The sequence below is a fragment of the Carassius auratus genome, chromosome 11, assembly GCF_003368295.1.
Source record: "Carassius auratus strain Wakin chromosome 11, ASM336829v1, whole genome shotgun sequence".
In the NCBI taxonomy this organism is placed as follows: Eukaryota; Metazoa; Chordata; class Actinopteri; order Cypriniformes; family Cyprinidae; genus Carassius; species Carassius auratus.
In genome coordinates this window covers 10,833,645-10,848,466 of record NC_039253.1, presented here as the reverse complement: position 1 = coordinate 10,848,466, position 14,822 = coordinate 10,833,645, and the positions used below count along the sequence as shown (strand labels likewise).

At 36.0% G+C, this 14,822-nt stretch overlaps 1 protein-coding gene across 1 annotated transcript in view; it reads left to right on the top strand.

The window, feature by feature from the left end:
* The first annotated feature begins 2,887 nt into the window (after positions 1–2,887).
* The window catches only part of LOC113111013 (lymphocyte antigen 75-like), a 28,706-nt gene continuing 16,771 nt past the window's right edge, over positions 2,888–14,822 (top strand). Inside the window, 11 exon segments of the mRNA XM_026275380.1 lie at positions 2,888–3,124; positions 4,748–5,116; positions 8,203–8,376; positions 9,439–9,597; positions 10,579–10,695; positions 12,251–12,385; positions 12,468–12,668; positions 13,373–13,530; positions 13,633–13,740; positions 13,874–13,962; positions 14,443–14,612. Coding sequence (XP_026131165.1) covers positions 3,034–3,124; positions 4,748–5,116; positions 8,203–8,376; positions 9,439–9,597; positions 10,579–10,695; positions 12,251–12,385; positions 12,468–12,668; positions 13,373–13,530; positions 13,633–13,740; positions 13,874–13,962; positions 14,443–14,612 — 1,771 coding nt within the window. The 5' untranslated portion in view covers positions 2,888–3,033.

Here is a 14,822-nt window from a genome sequence, read left to right as displayed (position 1 = left end):
TACCTTTTGTTTTAAAAGATCATTATAAAAGTTCAAGTTCAAGTTGAGCTGTATTGTCATTCTGGTACATGTGTGGATATACAGTGGAATGAAACATCGTGCCTCACAGGACCACGGTGCTATATAAATACAGAAATACAACAATGAAGTAAAACAGTATAAACCTATACACAACTAACCTACTGACAGATTTAGACCTTAAACATACTATATATAGTATGTTTGCCTATACATAAACTAAAAAAAAATACAGACTATACGAATGCTTCACATAATACTGTACATTTGCAAAGAGAAACACTGTAAGTCAAGCAGCTGGCTGGGGAGCAGTGCAAGATGATTTATATTGCATGAGCATGAAAACGCACATATAACCGAGTCTTTTTTGGGATCATGTACACACAGCAGTGTGTGAAAAGTGTCTAGAGTGCAAAGAGGAGAGTGTGTTACTACAGGTGGTTTGCAAACTTCGTAGCACACTTCGAATTGCACAGAAAAAAAAAAGTTTCAGAAAGTTTTTTTCTTTGATGTGGTAAAGTGGGGGTGGAGGAGGTGAGATTGCCCATGTTTCAGGAGTTAGGGGTGTTGCGTAGGGTTTCAGAGGAGGTCGAGGTGATTTGAGTTCAGGGTTCTCACAGCCTGGGGGAAAAGTTGTTGAGCAGTCTGGCAGAGCGGGCTCTGATGCCCCGGTACTGTTTTCCTGATAGCAGGAGCTGGAAGAGACTGTGGGAGGAATGGGTGGGGTCCTTCATGATATTGCTGCCTTTGCTGGAGCATCTTGTGAGAAAAATGTCCAGGATGGAGGGGAGAGGGGCACCGATGAACTTTGCAGCTGTGTTCACTGTCCGCTGGAGGGTCTTGCGGTCTACTGCGCAGTTCCCGTTCAAGACTCTTAATAGTGCCCCTGTAGAATGTGGTGAGGATGGGTGGAGGGAGACTTGCTGTTTTCAGCTGACAGAGAAAGCGTAGGCGCTGTTGTGCCTTCTTGGAGAGTGTAGTCGTCGATCAGCGGTGTGAAGAGCAGCGGGCTGAGCACACAGCCTTGTGGAGCACCTGTGCTCAGTGTGGTAGTGCTCAAGGTGTTGTGGCCGACATGGACTGTCTGAGGTTTTCCAGTTAGAAAGTCCAGGATCCAATAACAGAGGGAGGTATTTCATCCCAGCAGGTTTAGTTTCTTATTGAGCTATTGTGGGATTATTGTGTTGAATGCTGAGCTTAAGTCGATGAACAGCATTCTAAAATAGGAGTCTTTTTTTCTCTATATTGGTAAGAGCCAGGTGGAGGGTGGAGGAAATTGCATCATCTGTAGAGTGTTGGGGAGGCTGGTTTTGATGTGCATCACTAACCTCTCAAAGCACTTCATAATGATTGGAGTCAGTGCTATGGGATGGTAGTCATTTAGACAGGACACAGGTGACTTCTTTGGTACCGTAATGATAGTTGTGGATTTCAGACATGTGGGGACGACTGCCTGGCTCAGCGAGGTGTTGAAGATATCTGTTAGGACATCTGTCAGCTGTGCAGCACAGTCTTTCAGAACACAGCCAGGTATATTGTCAGGACCCGCAGCCTTGCATGGGTTAACCCTAGATAGGGTCTTCTTTACCTCGAATGGAGACAGACAGAGCGCCTGGTTGTTGGGCGGTATGGTTAGTTTTTGTGCAGGTGTGTCATTCTGCATGTCAAACTGTGAATAAAAGTGGTTGAGTGCATCTGGGAGGGATGTGTCATCATCACAGGCCTGTGGCAGCGATTTGGAGTCAGTGATGGTTTGAATGGCTTGCCACAGTCTCCGTGTGTCTCTGCTGTCTGTGAAGTGATTGTTGATTTGATTGTTGTCTCAGGCTATGACAAATTTTAATGAAACCAACCAACCAAAATAAAAAGCTCAAGTTAGAGTAGTGTAGAGAATATTTTTCTTATGAGATATTGGCTCCCAACATTAAATACAACACAATAACTGCAACAATCTTACATAAAATGTTGTACTGCGCAATTTACTATAGGTGACCCTAGACCACAATACCATTTGTAGCAATGGCCAACAATAGATGGTATGGGTCAAAATCACACATTTTTATTTGTTCCAGAAATCATTAGTGTAGATCATGTTCCATGAAGATATTTTGTAAATTTTGTACCAGAAATATATCAAAACCTAATTTTTGATAAGTAATATGCAACTTTAAAGGTGATATTCTCAATATTTAGATTTTTTTGTACACTTAGATTTGTTATCTTTTTTTTATCTCTTAGTTTTATCTCAGCCGAATATCCTTACAAACTACACATCGATATTTTATTTATCCATAATATTGTTGATGCATAGCTTGATACAGATACAGATGATACAGATGGTGCAATGAAAAAATAAAAATAAAAAATAAAATTACCCTTATGACAGGACATTTGTGGTCCAGGAATACATATAGGCATAAAAAAAGACTGTCCAGATTTGGTGAACAGTGTACTTATGTAATATGTATAATATGTATAATTGAACAATAATAATAATAATGTAAAGTAATTAAGCTATTAACTTTACTTTCGTAATATAATATATATCGAGAGAAGGCTGGGGGGAGAAAGAGAGAGAGAGAGAGAGAGAGAGAGAGAGAGAGTATTACATATTATTTTAAAAATAAACGAATTTAATATTAATTAATTTAAATCTCTCTTTAATGACTCCCACACTAAAATAATAATAAAAATAATAAAAACAGTACTAAATGAAAAAAAAAAAACAGCTAAAATAACCAATGTTGTTATAAATACAAAAAGAGTATAATGAGACGCACTGCACATTAGGGCGTTGCTTTTTTGCTATGACGTCATTGACAGCTGACCAACCACAGCTGTCCGTCGGTGTTGCGATAAACAGAAACAAAAATCGCTCAGCAGTGGCGAGGCAAACATCGGCAGAGGGGATTTTCTTCCGCTTCACATCGTGATAGCACAAACCCGGCCTGTGAACATATGTAGTCTGAAGAGACGCATGAGTGCAGTCAGGAGAAACTGTTTACATTTCTGATAATGGATTGGCGCACACAGCAGTTGTTTTACACAATAATATTTCTACTTTCGGGAGTTAATTTAGCAAGATGCGTATCAGCTGTAAACAACGGTAAGTCAGCCTCGCCGTTTTGTTTATAACCTTAATGATATTCTGTAACGTCAAACTAACTGCTATTAATACAGTTATTATCGAACCATTCTGAAATTTTATAAATGTAAACTTTAAAAGACTAATATGCCTTGTTTAGAGTGACATCATGGTGAGTGTTAGGAAATCAATGTGCACAGTTTTATAACTGCAGTGAAATATTAACCCTCATCATTTATTCGGTGTAGATCATGGCTCTTATTCGCCTTCTGCAAAACACCTCCTCATATTTCAGTGAGATCTGTGTGTGTGTGTGTGTGTGTGTGTGTGTGTGTGTGTGTGTGAGTGTGTGAGCGAGAGACTTTCAGCCATTTACATTACACAATTTTTTGCCCATTAGCCTTCACACGATACTATTATATATGCCATACATCTGCAATATCTACTGTATTATTTATATACTTCTTAGTTATACATTTTCTGAATTTGTTTTACTATATTAAATACATAATCTAATATTGGTTGATACACATAATTTAATTGAATGAATATCTACAATCAAATATATATAAACAAGCTTTTACTTACATTATTTAATAACATTTTCTATAGTTTATTTCATAAATGTTTAACTATAATAATTAATATTTAATCTATCTTTAATTGTATTATGTAATATTAAGTTGTACATAATTATACATTTATTAAACATAATTTGATTGAAAAAAAAACCCACATTAGATTTACTTATTTGCTGAATATAATATTTGTAATGAGCACACATGCTTTTGTAGGTTTATGCTTACATCAAAAACATTTTAACACACACACACATATATATACATACATAGAGAGAGAGAGAGCGAGAGAGAAATAATATTTAAATTTTTATTATTAAACATTTTTCAATTTATTTATAAAATTAAACCATAATTATATTACATTCTGCTTTTATTTTTTAAATTCTAAATCTAATTTAATAAATTTTCTTAACATTATATATATGTGTGTGTGTGTGTGTGTGTGTGTGTTTGATTGCGCGCACATACTTTTGTAGGTTTATACTTAGATAAATCATTCGTGTGCAGTTAAAATACACCCTTGTTAAATATGTTTCATAGAAGCAAACAAACAAAAAAGCTTCATGTGTGTTTTTCAGAGAATTGCTGTTTGTTTTGTTGGGGCTGCAGTGACGGCCCAGCCTCACCAGAGCACAGCGTGACTCAAAGAGCCCTTTGTTTTCTGCCTGTTGTTCTAAACAGCGAAGTCCAAAGGAGCGTACATACACTATTATGAGACAGCTTTGACACTGAATCAGACACGTGGAAAATAACTTCTCTTTGGCAAGAGAGAAATACCAGTTAATAATCCGAAGTTTATTTAAATGCACTCCAAGGCTGCTTTAACATAAACACCCTAGTGTATAAACAAAGCCTGCTCCAGACGTTTGAGAAGGTCATCTAAGGACGCTTGGATCTTAATTATCTTTGTTGATTTAGATAAAGCAGTGATGAAAAGCACATGGTAGTTGACTGAATTAGATATAAAGCACTTTAGCACATGCTGAGTCGGTTGCTCTCTTCTGTCATCATCTCATGCAGGATGTAATTGCATCAAATAACAAAATCTGATTTATTTATGCAGGAGAGGACACGTTTACTATCCAGCACAATAGCAGTGGGAAGTGCCTCCTGGTCCAGGATGGAGCCTTGAAGTTGGGTGATTGCTCGTCGGTGCCGGCCGTGTCGTGGAAATGGGGTTCGGCCCACAGACTGTTCCACATGGAGACCTCAAAGTGTCTGGGTATGGAGGTGCGCTCTAAAACCGTGATCCTGTTCAGCTGCGACTCCACGGAGATTCTGCGCTGGAACTGCTACGAGGACATCATCTACACAGAATACCAAATGAAACTCAGCGTCGGGACCAACGACTCTGTGACCGCCAAGAGGGACGGACAGGACACTTGGAAAAGAGGACGGAGCTCGGAAAACATCTGTCAGCAGCCTTATCGAAGTATGATGCTTTCATTTATGCACATGATGCTTATTTAGAGGTGCTGCAGCTCTAATGGGTCACAAGGTAGCTGGAGGTTCAAACCCTAGAAAGGTGATGTCTGAACCATTGGGCCTTTGAGAAAGGTTGTCTAGGGTTATGGTCCTTGTAAGAAGTCGTTTTAGATAAATGTGTCTGCAAAAAGATGGCGCATTTGCTCACAACAGTGCTTTCTTGACCTGGCAAGCTCTAATCGGATTGGCTGACAAGTTCTGGGATTGAGGGCACACAGTTTTTTTTTTCAGTTTCCTAGAAACAGTTTAACTAGAAACAAAGTAGTGTTCACAAAAAGAGGTTGATGCAATTAGTGAGACTGTATCTATCAAATAAATAGTGCTGTCGAACGATTAATCGCGATTAATCGCATTCAAAATAAAAGTTTTTGCATGCATGTATTTAAGAAAAATGTTGTTTATATATTAAATATATAATATATGATATATATTAATGATATATATTAAATATGTATATGGTTTTCCTGTGGAATTGGACTACATTATCAATGTTGTTGCATGTTGTTTATCATGTCCGTGGGTTGAAGCGACCCCAACAACATGCATTTTAGGCCCCGGAATGCAATTTTTTTCAATCTGTATTAAGTCTTAATATTAAAAAGTCATTTTACTACTTACATAATTAAAGTATAAAACATTGTTATTTACAATACACACACCTATGTATTTTCTAAATATATACAGCACGTGTGTGTATTTATATGCACATAATATATGTTTGCTTTGTATATTTATTATGTAAACAAAAACAATTATTTGGGATGTGATTAATTGCGATTAATCATTTGACGGCACTAAAATTTAAATTTAAATTTATTTATTTAAATGGGACCGTGCATATTCATGAAAGTACAATCAAAGTTGAACGTAAATACGCCGGATTTAGCACGATGCTAATTTCCATCCGTAGTCCCAGACATAAACAAACAGACAATATACATATCAACAAATATACATATATAGCTAAATAAACAATAAAAGTTCCTATCCCTTATTGTACTTATTGTAATATTAATTTAAAATGCATAAATGCCTGTACATAGACATCCCAAAGTGCTTATTATAAATATATAAATAAAATAAATATGAATAAATAATAATAAAATAATAAATAAAAATAAAAGAATATATGTTTACAGCTATATATTATTTTTCTATATTTAATTTCTGACACATGCGGCACACATCTCTTTTTTTGTTGGCCTGTGGTTTACTTTGTGTTGCACTTGCACAGTCTTGCAGCAGGTGCATGGGGGGTGCTCTGCTGTGGTTTAACAGTTGTTCAGATCATCCAGTTCATCTGCTTTCAGTTGCTCTGCCCCGCAGGAAGAGTCTTGAATGTTAGCTCAAACAGCTACTGTTATATAATGTGATTGTGGCAATATAATACTGGAGTTTATGGGAAACTCTACTTCCTCATATATTTACTGAGCAAAGCGATTGCTTCAATTCTGGCAGTAAATGGCTAGCAAGTTTTCTCTCAGTTTTTCTTTCGACTAACATAGTTTCTGTACATTCTCAGATTGCAAATATTTAAAAAACATTGTTAGGATTTTTTTGGTATCATAGGCTATTTTCATACAGATGAAGAATGTGGTTGTCAGTTCCGCTTAATCGTTTTTGTTTTTACCTCAAATATACAGAAGTTGTAATTCAAAATTGTATGTTGCTAGCCAAGGCTGCATTTATTTATTCACTTTCTATTTAATTTCAATTTAATATCATTTAAAATGTACTCCAGTCTTCAGTGTCACCCGATCCTTCAAATATCATTCTAATATTCTAATTTAGAGCTTAAAAAACTATTTATGTTATTATATTATTATTATTAAGGTTGACAGTTAATTTTTTTAGCATGCTTTGATAAATGAAAAGTAAAAAATAAGTGTTTATTTGAAATATAAGTATTTTGTAACATAGTTTTATACACTTTAAGTCATTTTAATGCGTCCTGAATAAAATGATTAATTGATTTTCATGAAAAAAACATACTGCACAAACATTAGAATTGTGGAATAAACCGCATTGTATGTAACTTAAAATTATATGTGACAATTATTATTTTTTTTATTAAAAATGATCCAAAATCAATTACTGAGCAAGTACATAACCAATCATTGTTCAGAATCATTGTTCCTTAAATTAGCCCGATCCGGTATAATTAAACTAGACATAAATAGAGTTACGGTAATGAAATTCGAATGGTATGACGATTACAGGTTAGACTGAACAGAAATATAAATCCAAAGACAATGCCAAAACACACTAATACACCAATACACACAGTCATGCAATGTTCATGTTGCTAACATTAACAACTTGAGAACAAAGTATAACAGTAATAAGAATTTGCATGGTTTGGTGTGATCTGAGCAAACTTTGCGATGGTGCAATTTATTAGAAACCTTTTTTTTTTTTATTGGTCAGAACAAAACTGGCAGACATGTTACTTCAGATGAGATTTCATGCTGGAACTTTTTATTTTGGACATACTTCTAAGACACAGTATCTGAAATGATGAAGTACAGTGAATATCCACACTGGTGTTGACTGACAGCTGGACATACATCTTAACACTTTAGATTCCTCCTCGCTGAGGAGCTGGCCGATGCACAACACACATAAAGAAGAAAATTGCACAAATAACTGCAGTTGCAGGTTTCAAACAGAGATCAAGGCTTTTATTCACTGACTGTGTGAATGTAGCCAAAAGGTTCCCACAAGAGTTCTGATATTTTTTTGTCATGACATTGCATGTTAGAATTGTATAGGAGCAGTAGTACATGAGCATTCAGAAAACTTCTTTCAAAATCCACAGTGAATGGTGATTTAAAGAAGATCTGTGTGGCGAGATGAGAGAAATTTTGGCATGTATTTATTAAGCTCTGAATCTTCACTCTAACTAAATCAAAACCAAATTTACCCCATGATTTTATTTACGAGTCATTTGTTCCTCTGAGGATGTGCCAAAGGGAAGATTTTAGCTACACAAGCCCCACAAACAGAATAAATTCCTGTTCCCCTGTTCCTCAGGGATGCACACAAGCGGGGGGAATTCTAACGGGGCACCCTGTGAGTTCCCCTTCCTCTACAATGGGACCTGGCACCACAGCTGTCTGCCTGGCACCGGAAACAATACACTGGACTGGTGCTCCACCACAGCTAACTATGATCTACAGAAGAAGTGGGGGAATTGCCTGAAGTATGGTAAGGTTTACTCCGCTCAACCACTGCTGAGGTTTTCCCAGAGGACAGCTAGAAAGACAAAGTACATGTGACTCATTTTACAAAACACTGAGACATTGAGCGATTGACTATAAGATGCTAATTAGCATTAGCATATGTATATATATATATATATATACACATTATTCATTATTTTTTTCTTTTCTTTTTATGGCTTATTAAGAACACATTTTATTATGAAATAAACAGATGAAATAACTTTCAGTTTATTTTTTATTTTTAAATATCTTAAAGGGGTTGTGAAATACATTATTTCGTAATTTTTCCTGGGGTGCACTTATAATTTTTGTATAATTTTGACATAATATTTTTTCAAAATGCAATTTGCAAAATGCAATAATACAAATAAAAGACCATTTTAGGAAACATACAGGATGTTTTTAATTGCAATGACCTCTTACATGTAAAAAATAAAATGAATGAAAATTTGATCTCTCAATTCATGACCCTTTCAAATTATTTATTTATTTATTTAAATTTCTGTGCACATCTTTTTATGTATGAACGCTTCTTATCTAAATAAATAAATTCATAAAATATTTATTTTCTGAACACATTGTCTTTTTATCTACAAATACTTTTTGTTTATTCAGAAAAGATTTAAATGTTTCGATTTAAATACAATAAATAAATAAGTAAATACAATAAGTGATTATGGGTTTTCTAAAATGTGTTTTTTTTTCTGTGAAAAACTATGCCACAGATGTTTGACGTTGGAGCAGAACACTTTAGTCAAACTTTTCCCATCAAACACCACTCTGACCTGCTTGACCTGCTAGACCTGCTAGGTTTTAAGTGGAACTCATGCTGGTTTAAGCTGCGCTTTTTACACTGTTCTCTTCTCGCAAAGCCATTTGAACTATATTGCACATTCCTTAAATATGACTGCTTATACTTTCTGAAAAAACTCTCCAAAGGTCAGAGACAGAATGATAGATTTGCATATGGGTGGGAGTCAAACAGATGGAGGTTTGTGTAATAAAAGAATTGTAACTAACCTCCTACCCGTTTTCTTTCATTTAGTGGAAGGATGCATTAATTTATGGGAGAAAGCCCCTGTGAAAGGACGCTGCTATCAGGTGGTCTCCACAGCGGTGGTGACCTGGCACGAGGCGAGGGATGCCTGTCGCAGTCAAGGCGGAGATCTGCTCAGCGTGTCCAGCCCTCAAGAGCTTGACTTCTGTAAGACTCATTCCTCATTTTTACTTTTGTGCTTTAATCTTGTTTTGTTATGAGCTCTGAAATTGCTACAGCATTCTGTTATACATAGAGTACTGTTTAAAAGTTTGAGGTTGTTTTTTTTTTGTCTCTTATGGTCACCAAAATTATACTATTTTATGTATTTCAAAATATTATTACAATTAATATATTTTTTAGTGGATAAGACGCATGCCATTGGTCGGAGAGACCTGGGTTCGAATCCACTGTGAGACACCAATGTGTCCCTGAGCAAGACAACTTCACTTTGGATAAAAGCGGTAGCTAAATGAATAAATGTAAATGTAAATGTATCAGTGTTAAAAATGACTCTACTGTCTAGTGTATATCTAATGTATCCGAGTAACTTTCTTAATACTTTTTTTCTGGAGACCATGATCATTTTTATCACATTTTATTTACTGATTGGATGCATTAATATATTTTTTGATAACAGTTTACTGTCTGTTTTGATGAATTCTCTCTCTGCATAGTAGTCATATTTTCAGTGATCTTGCCTATCTCTTAGCATCTTCCCCTGTTGGTCAATTATTACTTTATTTACAACAGCGTATGTACATTTGAGTTGTAAAATTACTTCTGCATCTCCATCCATATTCTTCAAATGCTGTCGCCCAGTTCCATGTTAATGTTGACAGACTACTCTAAGTGGGCCATTAGTAGGTTAGCTTTGTTGAAATTTCTCAAACTTTATACCATTTTCCAACCATTGCTCCGTGGCTGACTTAGCAACACTGACTCAACCAATAGCATAAGTTCAGGGGCAGGGCTATTTGTTTGTCCGACCAATAGGAGCTGGTGGGAGTGTTAGAGAAACCTGTTTGAAAACACTTATTATTTTTGGTGCACAATTACACATTTCAGGATTAATTCTCGATGACCTCGCAGCTAAGTTCATATTTTTACTTAGTTTAATATTCATTGTTTATCTCCTTCCCCCTGCAGTTAAAAATCAGAAAGACTTGCCAAGCAAGCTGTGGATCGGCTTGAACCATCTGGACTGGATGCAGGGTTGGCAGTGGTCAGATGGATCAGCTTTATCTTTTGCCCCTTGGGAAACAGGTGATTTTAACCGAAAAATGTCTTATAAAGAATCTTGTAGTAGATTACTGTTCTTTCATGTTTCAAAGGGATAGTTCAACCGCATGTTGTTCAGTTAAACATATGGAAGAGGTGGAATCTCTGACGTAATATTTTCCTTTTGGATGCTTTTTCCCTTTTTCTAACCCACTGTGCCACCATCTGTTGTGCCCTACATCTACAGCACATTATATTTATGGCGTTACAGTCTTTCAGATTCCCAGTGATTCAGGTTATCTTATCTTCTCTTATCTTGGTGCAAGAGTACTGTGCAAGCAGCCAGTGACAATGACCTTTCTGTCGCCGTTAATGTGCCAGTGTGTGGGCATACAAGGATAGTTGTTTCGCTAGAAGAACAAACTGATGACTTGAACGGCGTGTTTATGCAGTAGACACAGGCAGAATCTGTCTCTGTGATGACGCCATTGTCATGATGTGGGCGGTTTGTCTCTCCTCACCCCATGTGTGTCCTGTCAATACAGTGAACTGTTTCTATAAACACTTTTTATGCCAGTGATTTGCACACAGTCTTGGAGAAGTTACTCCAATAACGTAATCTGATAAAAAAAAGTGGTCTTGAAGAAATCTAAGTTCTATTTATCTTTGACATGTAAGAGGTCATTGTGCTCCAAAAACATTTCAGAACTCAAAAAGTACTTGTAACAGGTAATATTGAAGGCAGTCTGCCAAAACAACAGCTTGTGGAATGTACCACTTTATGATGTCATAGTGTGGCTAAACCCCACCTCCGCAGAAGAAGATCAACGCCTGCTTCTACATCACTGCCTGTTTAGCCCCGCCCACCGATTCACGCATGTAGTGATTATGACTCAGAAACCAAATCATATAGATGCTCAGAATACAACAAGATGCTGTGGAAAAAACTTCTTTCTGATCCCAATGTTAGGAAAGAGTGGATAAACTTTAAGAAAGAACTCGTCCTTTGTTTATTTAGTTTTACGGCGGATTCGTTTAGAAACAAGACACAGTTCGACGCAGGATTTTCAGTACGACTGAAATTAAAAGACAATGCTGTGCCAACTATATTGGATCTGACAGTAATGTCACTACACACAAGTGTGAGATTGTTTTTATTATGTGTTCACTATTGCTTTGGCTGTTATTACAGATTGCACCTTTTTTAAACAGAGCGTGGGGGTTAAAAACAGGACATAAAATAACCTTTTACTTCAAAATTATGATGATTTTGATGGAAAAATCTTGACAATTTTAGAAGTAAACCTCAGGGAACAGTATAACATAATAAAAAAGACAGTTCATGACCCCTTTAGGTGTTTGTATGAACGAACTGCATTTGAATGTATTTTGGATGACATTAATAGATCATATATGATGCCATTGATGCAAATGTGAAATCATTAAATATAGTAATATTTATAATAAACATCTTTTAATATCCAATTAAATCATCTAATGTGATAATTCCAGCACATTTACAGTAATGTTTTTTTTTTTTTGATGAATGCACTGTTTGCATGAAGTGCTTTGTTTGTGTGTCACACGGCGTGTTTGTTAGGCATCCCGATCAGATCTCTTATATCGGACGAGGACTGTGGAGTTCTGAAGGAGCCGCTGCGTTTCGGTGCAGAGACGTGTGAAAATCGGCTTCCCTTCATCTGCATGAAGAATGACAAAGACAGTGAGACTACAGGTCAGATACTGCCCTCTTGTTCTGTTTTCCTTTCTTTTTTTCCTCACTTTCACAGCAGATGTCTCTCTCCCTCTCCTTTCAGCAGACAGGGAGGTATATAAGCCCACGGTGTGTAAAGATGGTTGGACTGGGTGGAAAGGATTCTGTTATAAACTCCACAGTAAAACCGAGTCAAAACTGTCCCAGCATGAAGCTCTGAGCATGTGTCAGGAAGATTACTCTGACCTTGCCAGCATCCACAGTTTAGAGGATATTGAAATGCTACACACAAATTTTCACTCAGGTAAACACACAGCTATTAACAACACATGTTCTGAGAAAGCAAGCCGATTGTAAAGTCATCGTTGTGTTTAATGTTAATCTCTAAGCTTTCTTGTTTTTTAATGTAGTTAGCATGACAAAGCTTGTAAATAAAGAAATAATTGTAATGGATTCTGATTTATTTATTTTTTTCCTTTGGATTGCATATTTTGTAGTAGCCTACACAGCTTTAATGTTTTTCAAAATGCATGGGAAATGCAAAAACTGAACTGATTGATTAAATTACTTTGTAATATACTGTATGTATGCATGTAAAATATGTATTATTTAGAAAATGTATCAGGGTTATTATTATAATTTTTTTGCCTTTTTATAATTTAAGGCCTTAAAAGATCTTAAATGAGAGCATACAATCTTAGTTGCATTAAATGTTAAATACATTGCTAAAAAAAAACTGATATTTTCCTAAGTATTTTTATTTTCTTATGCAAATATTTAATCATTGAGATCTCACTTGAGAACTTGAAATTGAACAAAAAGAAAAAAATTTATGCTCAAATAAAAAATAAAGTATCTGTCCGTCCGTGGGATTTATTATGTAAAACATATAATTTATAATTATAATTTATGTATATTATTTGTTTTTTTATTGTACATATACATATATATTATACAGTGTCATACATTTGTAAAGACTTGATATGTTTTATGATTTATATTTGACAGATCTGAAGACAGAGGTATGGATTGGTCTTGTTGGTAATGGAAACACCTCAGTTTTTGAATGGGTCGATAAAGAACCGGTTTCTTTCACATACTGGGCCAGAGCTCAACCTCCACCACTTCTACCAAACACCATCCACTGCGTGTACTATTCAGGAGAGGTGTGTGTGTGTGTGTGTTTCGTCATGTCCGATTATATCACATAAATAAGAGCGCTGATCTTAATATTAGCTCTGCTCTATTTTCTCTATGCGTGTTTGCAGCATCATACGTGGTCTGTGTCTGATTGTGAAAAGCCGAGGGCTTACATGTGTAAGTCGAATGGGAGTTTGAATGAGAGCGCCCCAGAGGAAGGCTGCCCTCCAGACGGGGTGAGTGACCATCACTATGGAACAATGAACTCCTAACTCCATGGATATACAACATGTTTGTGCTTCATGTTGTTGTTATTGCCGCCCATGTGAATCTTATTCATGAATAAACAGACAGTTTTTTCTTCTCTAGAATTGGAGGAGACATGGCAATGCTTGCTATAAAGTGGAAACTGAGCCGGTGTTTTATAAAAACAGCTGCCATCTCACCATTAATAACAGGTGACTGTTAATATATATTAGATTTACAACTCATAAGATCAGCGTGATACAAAGAGCAATAATCTTGTAGTTAATAGTATCGCTGAAAACATTGGTTTAGAATGTCACACTAATACATCAAGATGCAAGACGTAAAAATGTACTTTTCCTGGAACAGATACATTATTTTTCCTGCATAAGAACAACAGTTTTAGTTTTTTTCTCAGAAAATAGCCACTTAATTGTTCAAGTGATTAAAAAAAAACTTATTCTGGTGCCAGTTCCTTAAAAATTACCACTATATTAAGACTGTATCTTAAAAAAAACTAGCTACTTTTATACCAACTAGCAGTTAGCCAAGGAGTAACTGCCTAAAAACTGTATTTTTAATGACTGCTATGTCAAGTATGATAAATAATAACAGTGAGCCATTAATAAAACTAAACTAATTTCTAATTAGACATTTTCTAGTAACATGAAGATATATAATCCCCTCTCTAGATTTGAACAGGCCTTCATTAACAGTCTTCTGAAAGAGCACATCAGCACTGAGGTGTTGTATTTCTGGACCGGGCTACAGGACACTAAAGGGTCCAGGGAGTACCACTGGATCGGTCAGGATGGGACAGCAGGCGAGGTCACCTACACCAACTGGAAATGGCTAGAACCAGGTAATGCACATCATGGGATCGACTGAGGTTGTTCAATAATATAAATTAAAGGTATAGTCCCACCCAAAAATTCAAATTGCCACATGATTTACTCACTTACTCAAGCCCTCCTAGGTGTATACAACTTTCTTCTTTCAGACGAATACAGTTGGACTTGATACTTAAAAATTTCCTTGCTCTTCCAAGCTTTATAATTGAAGTGAATGGCTG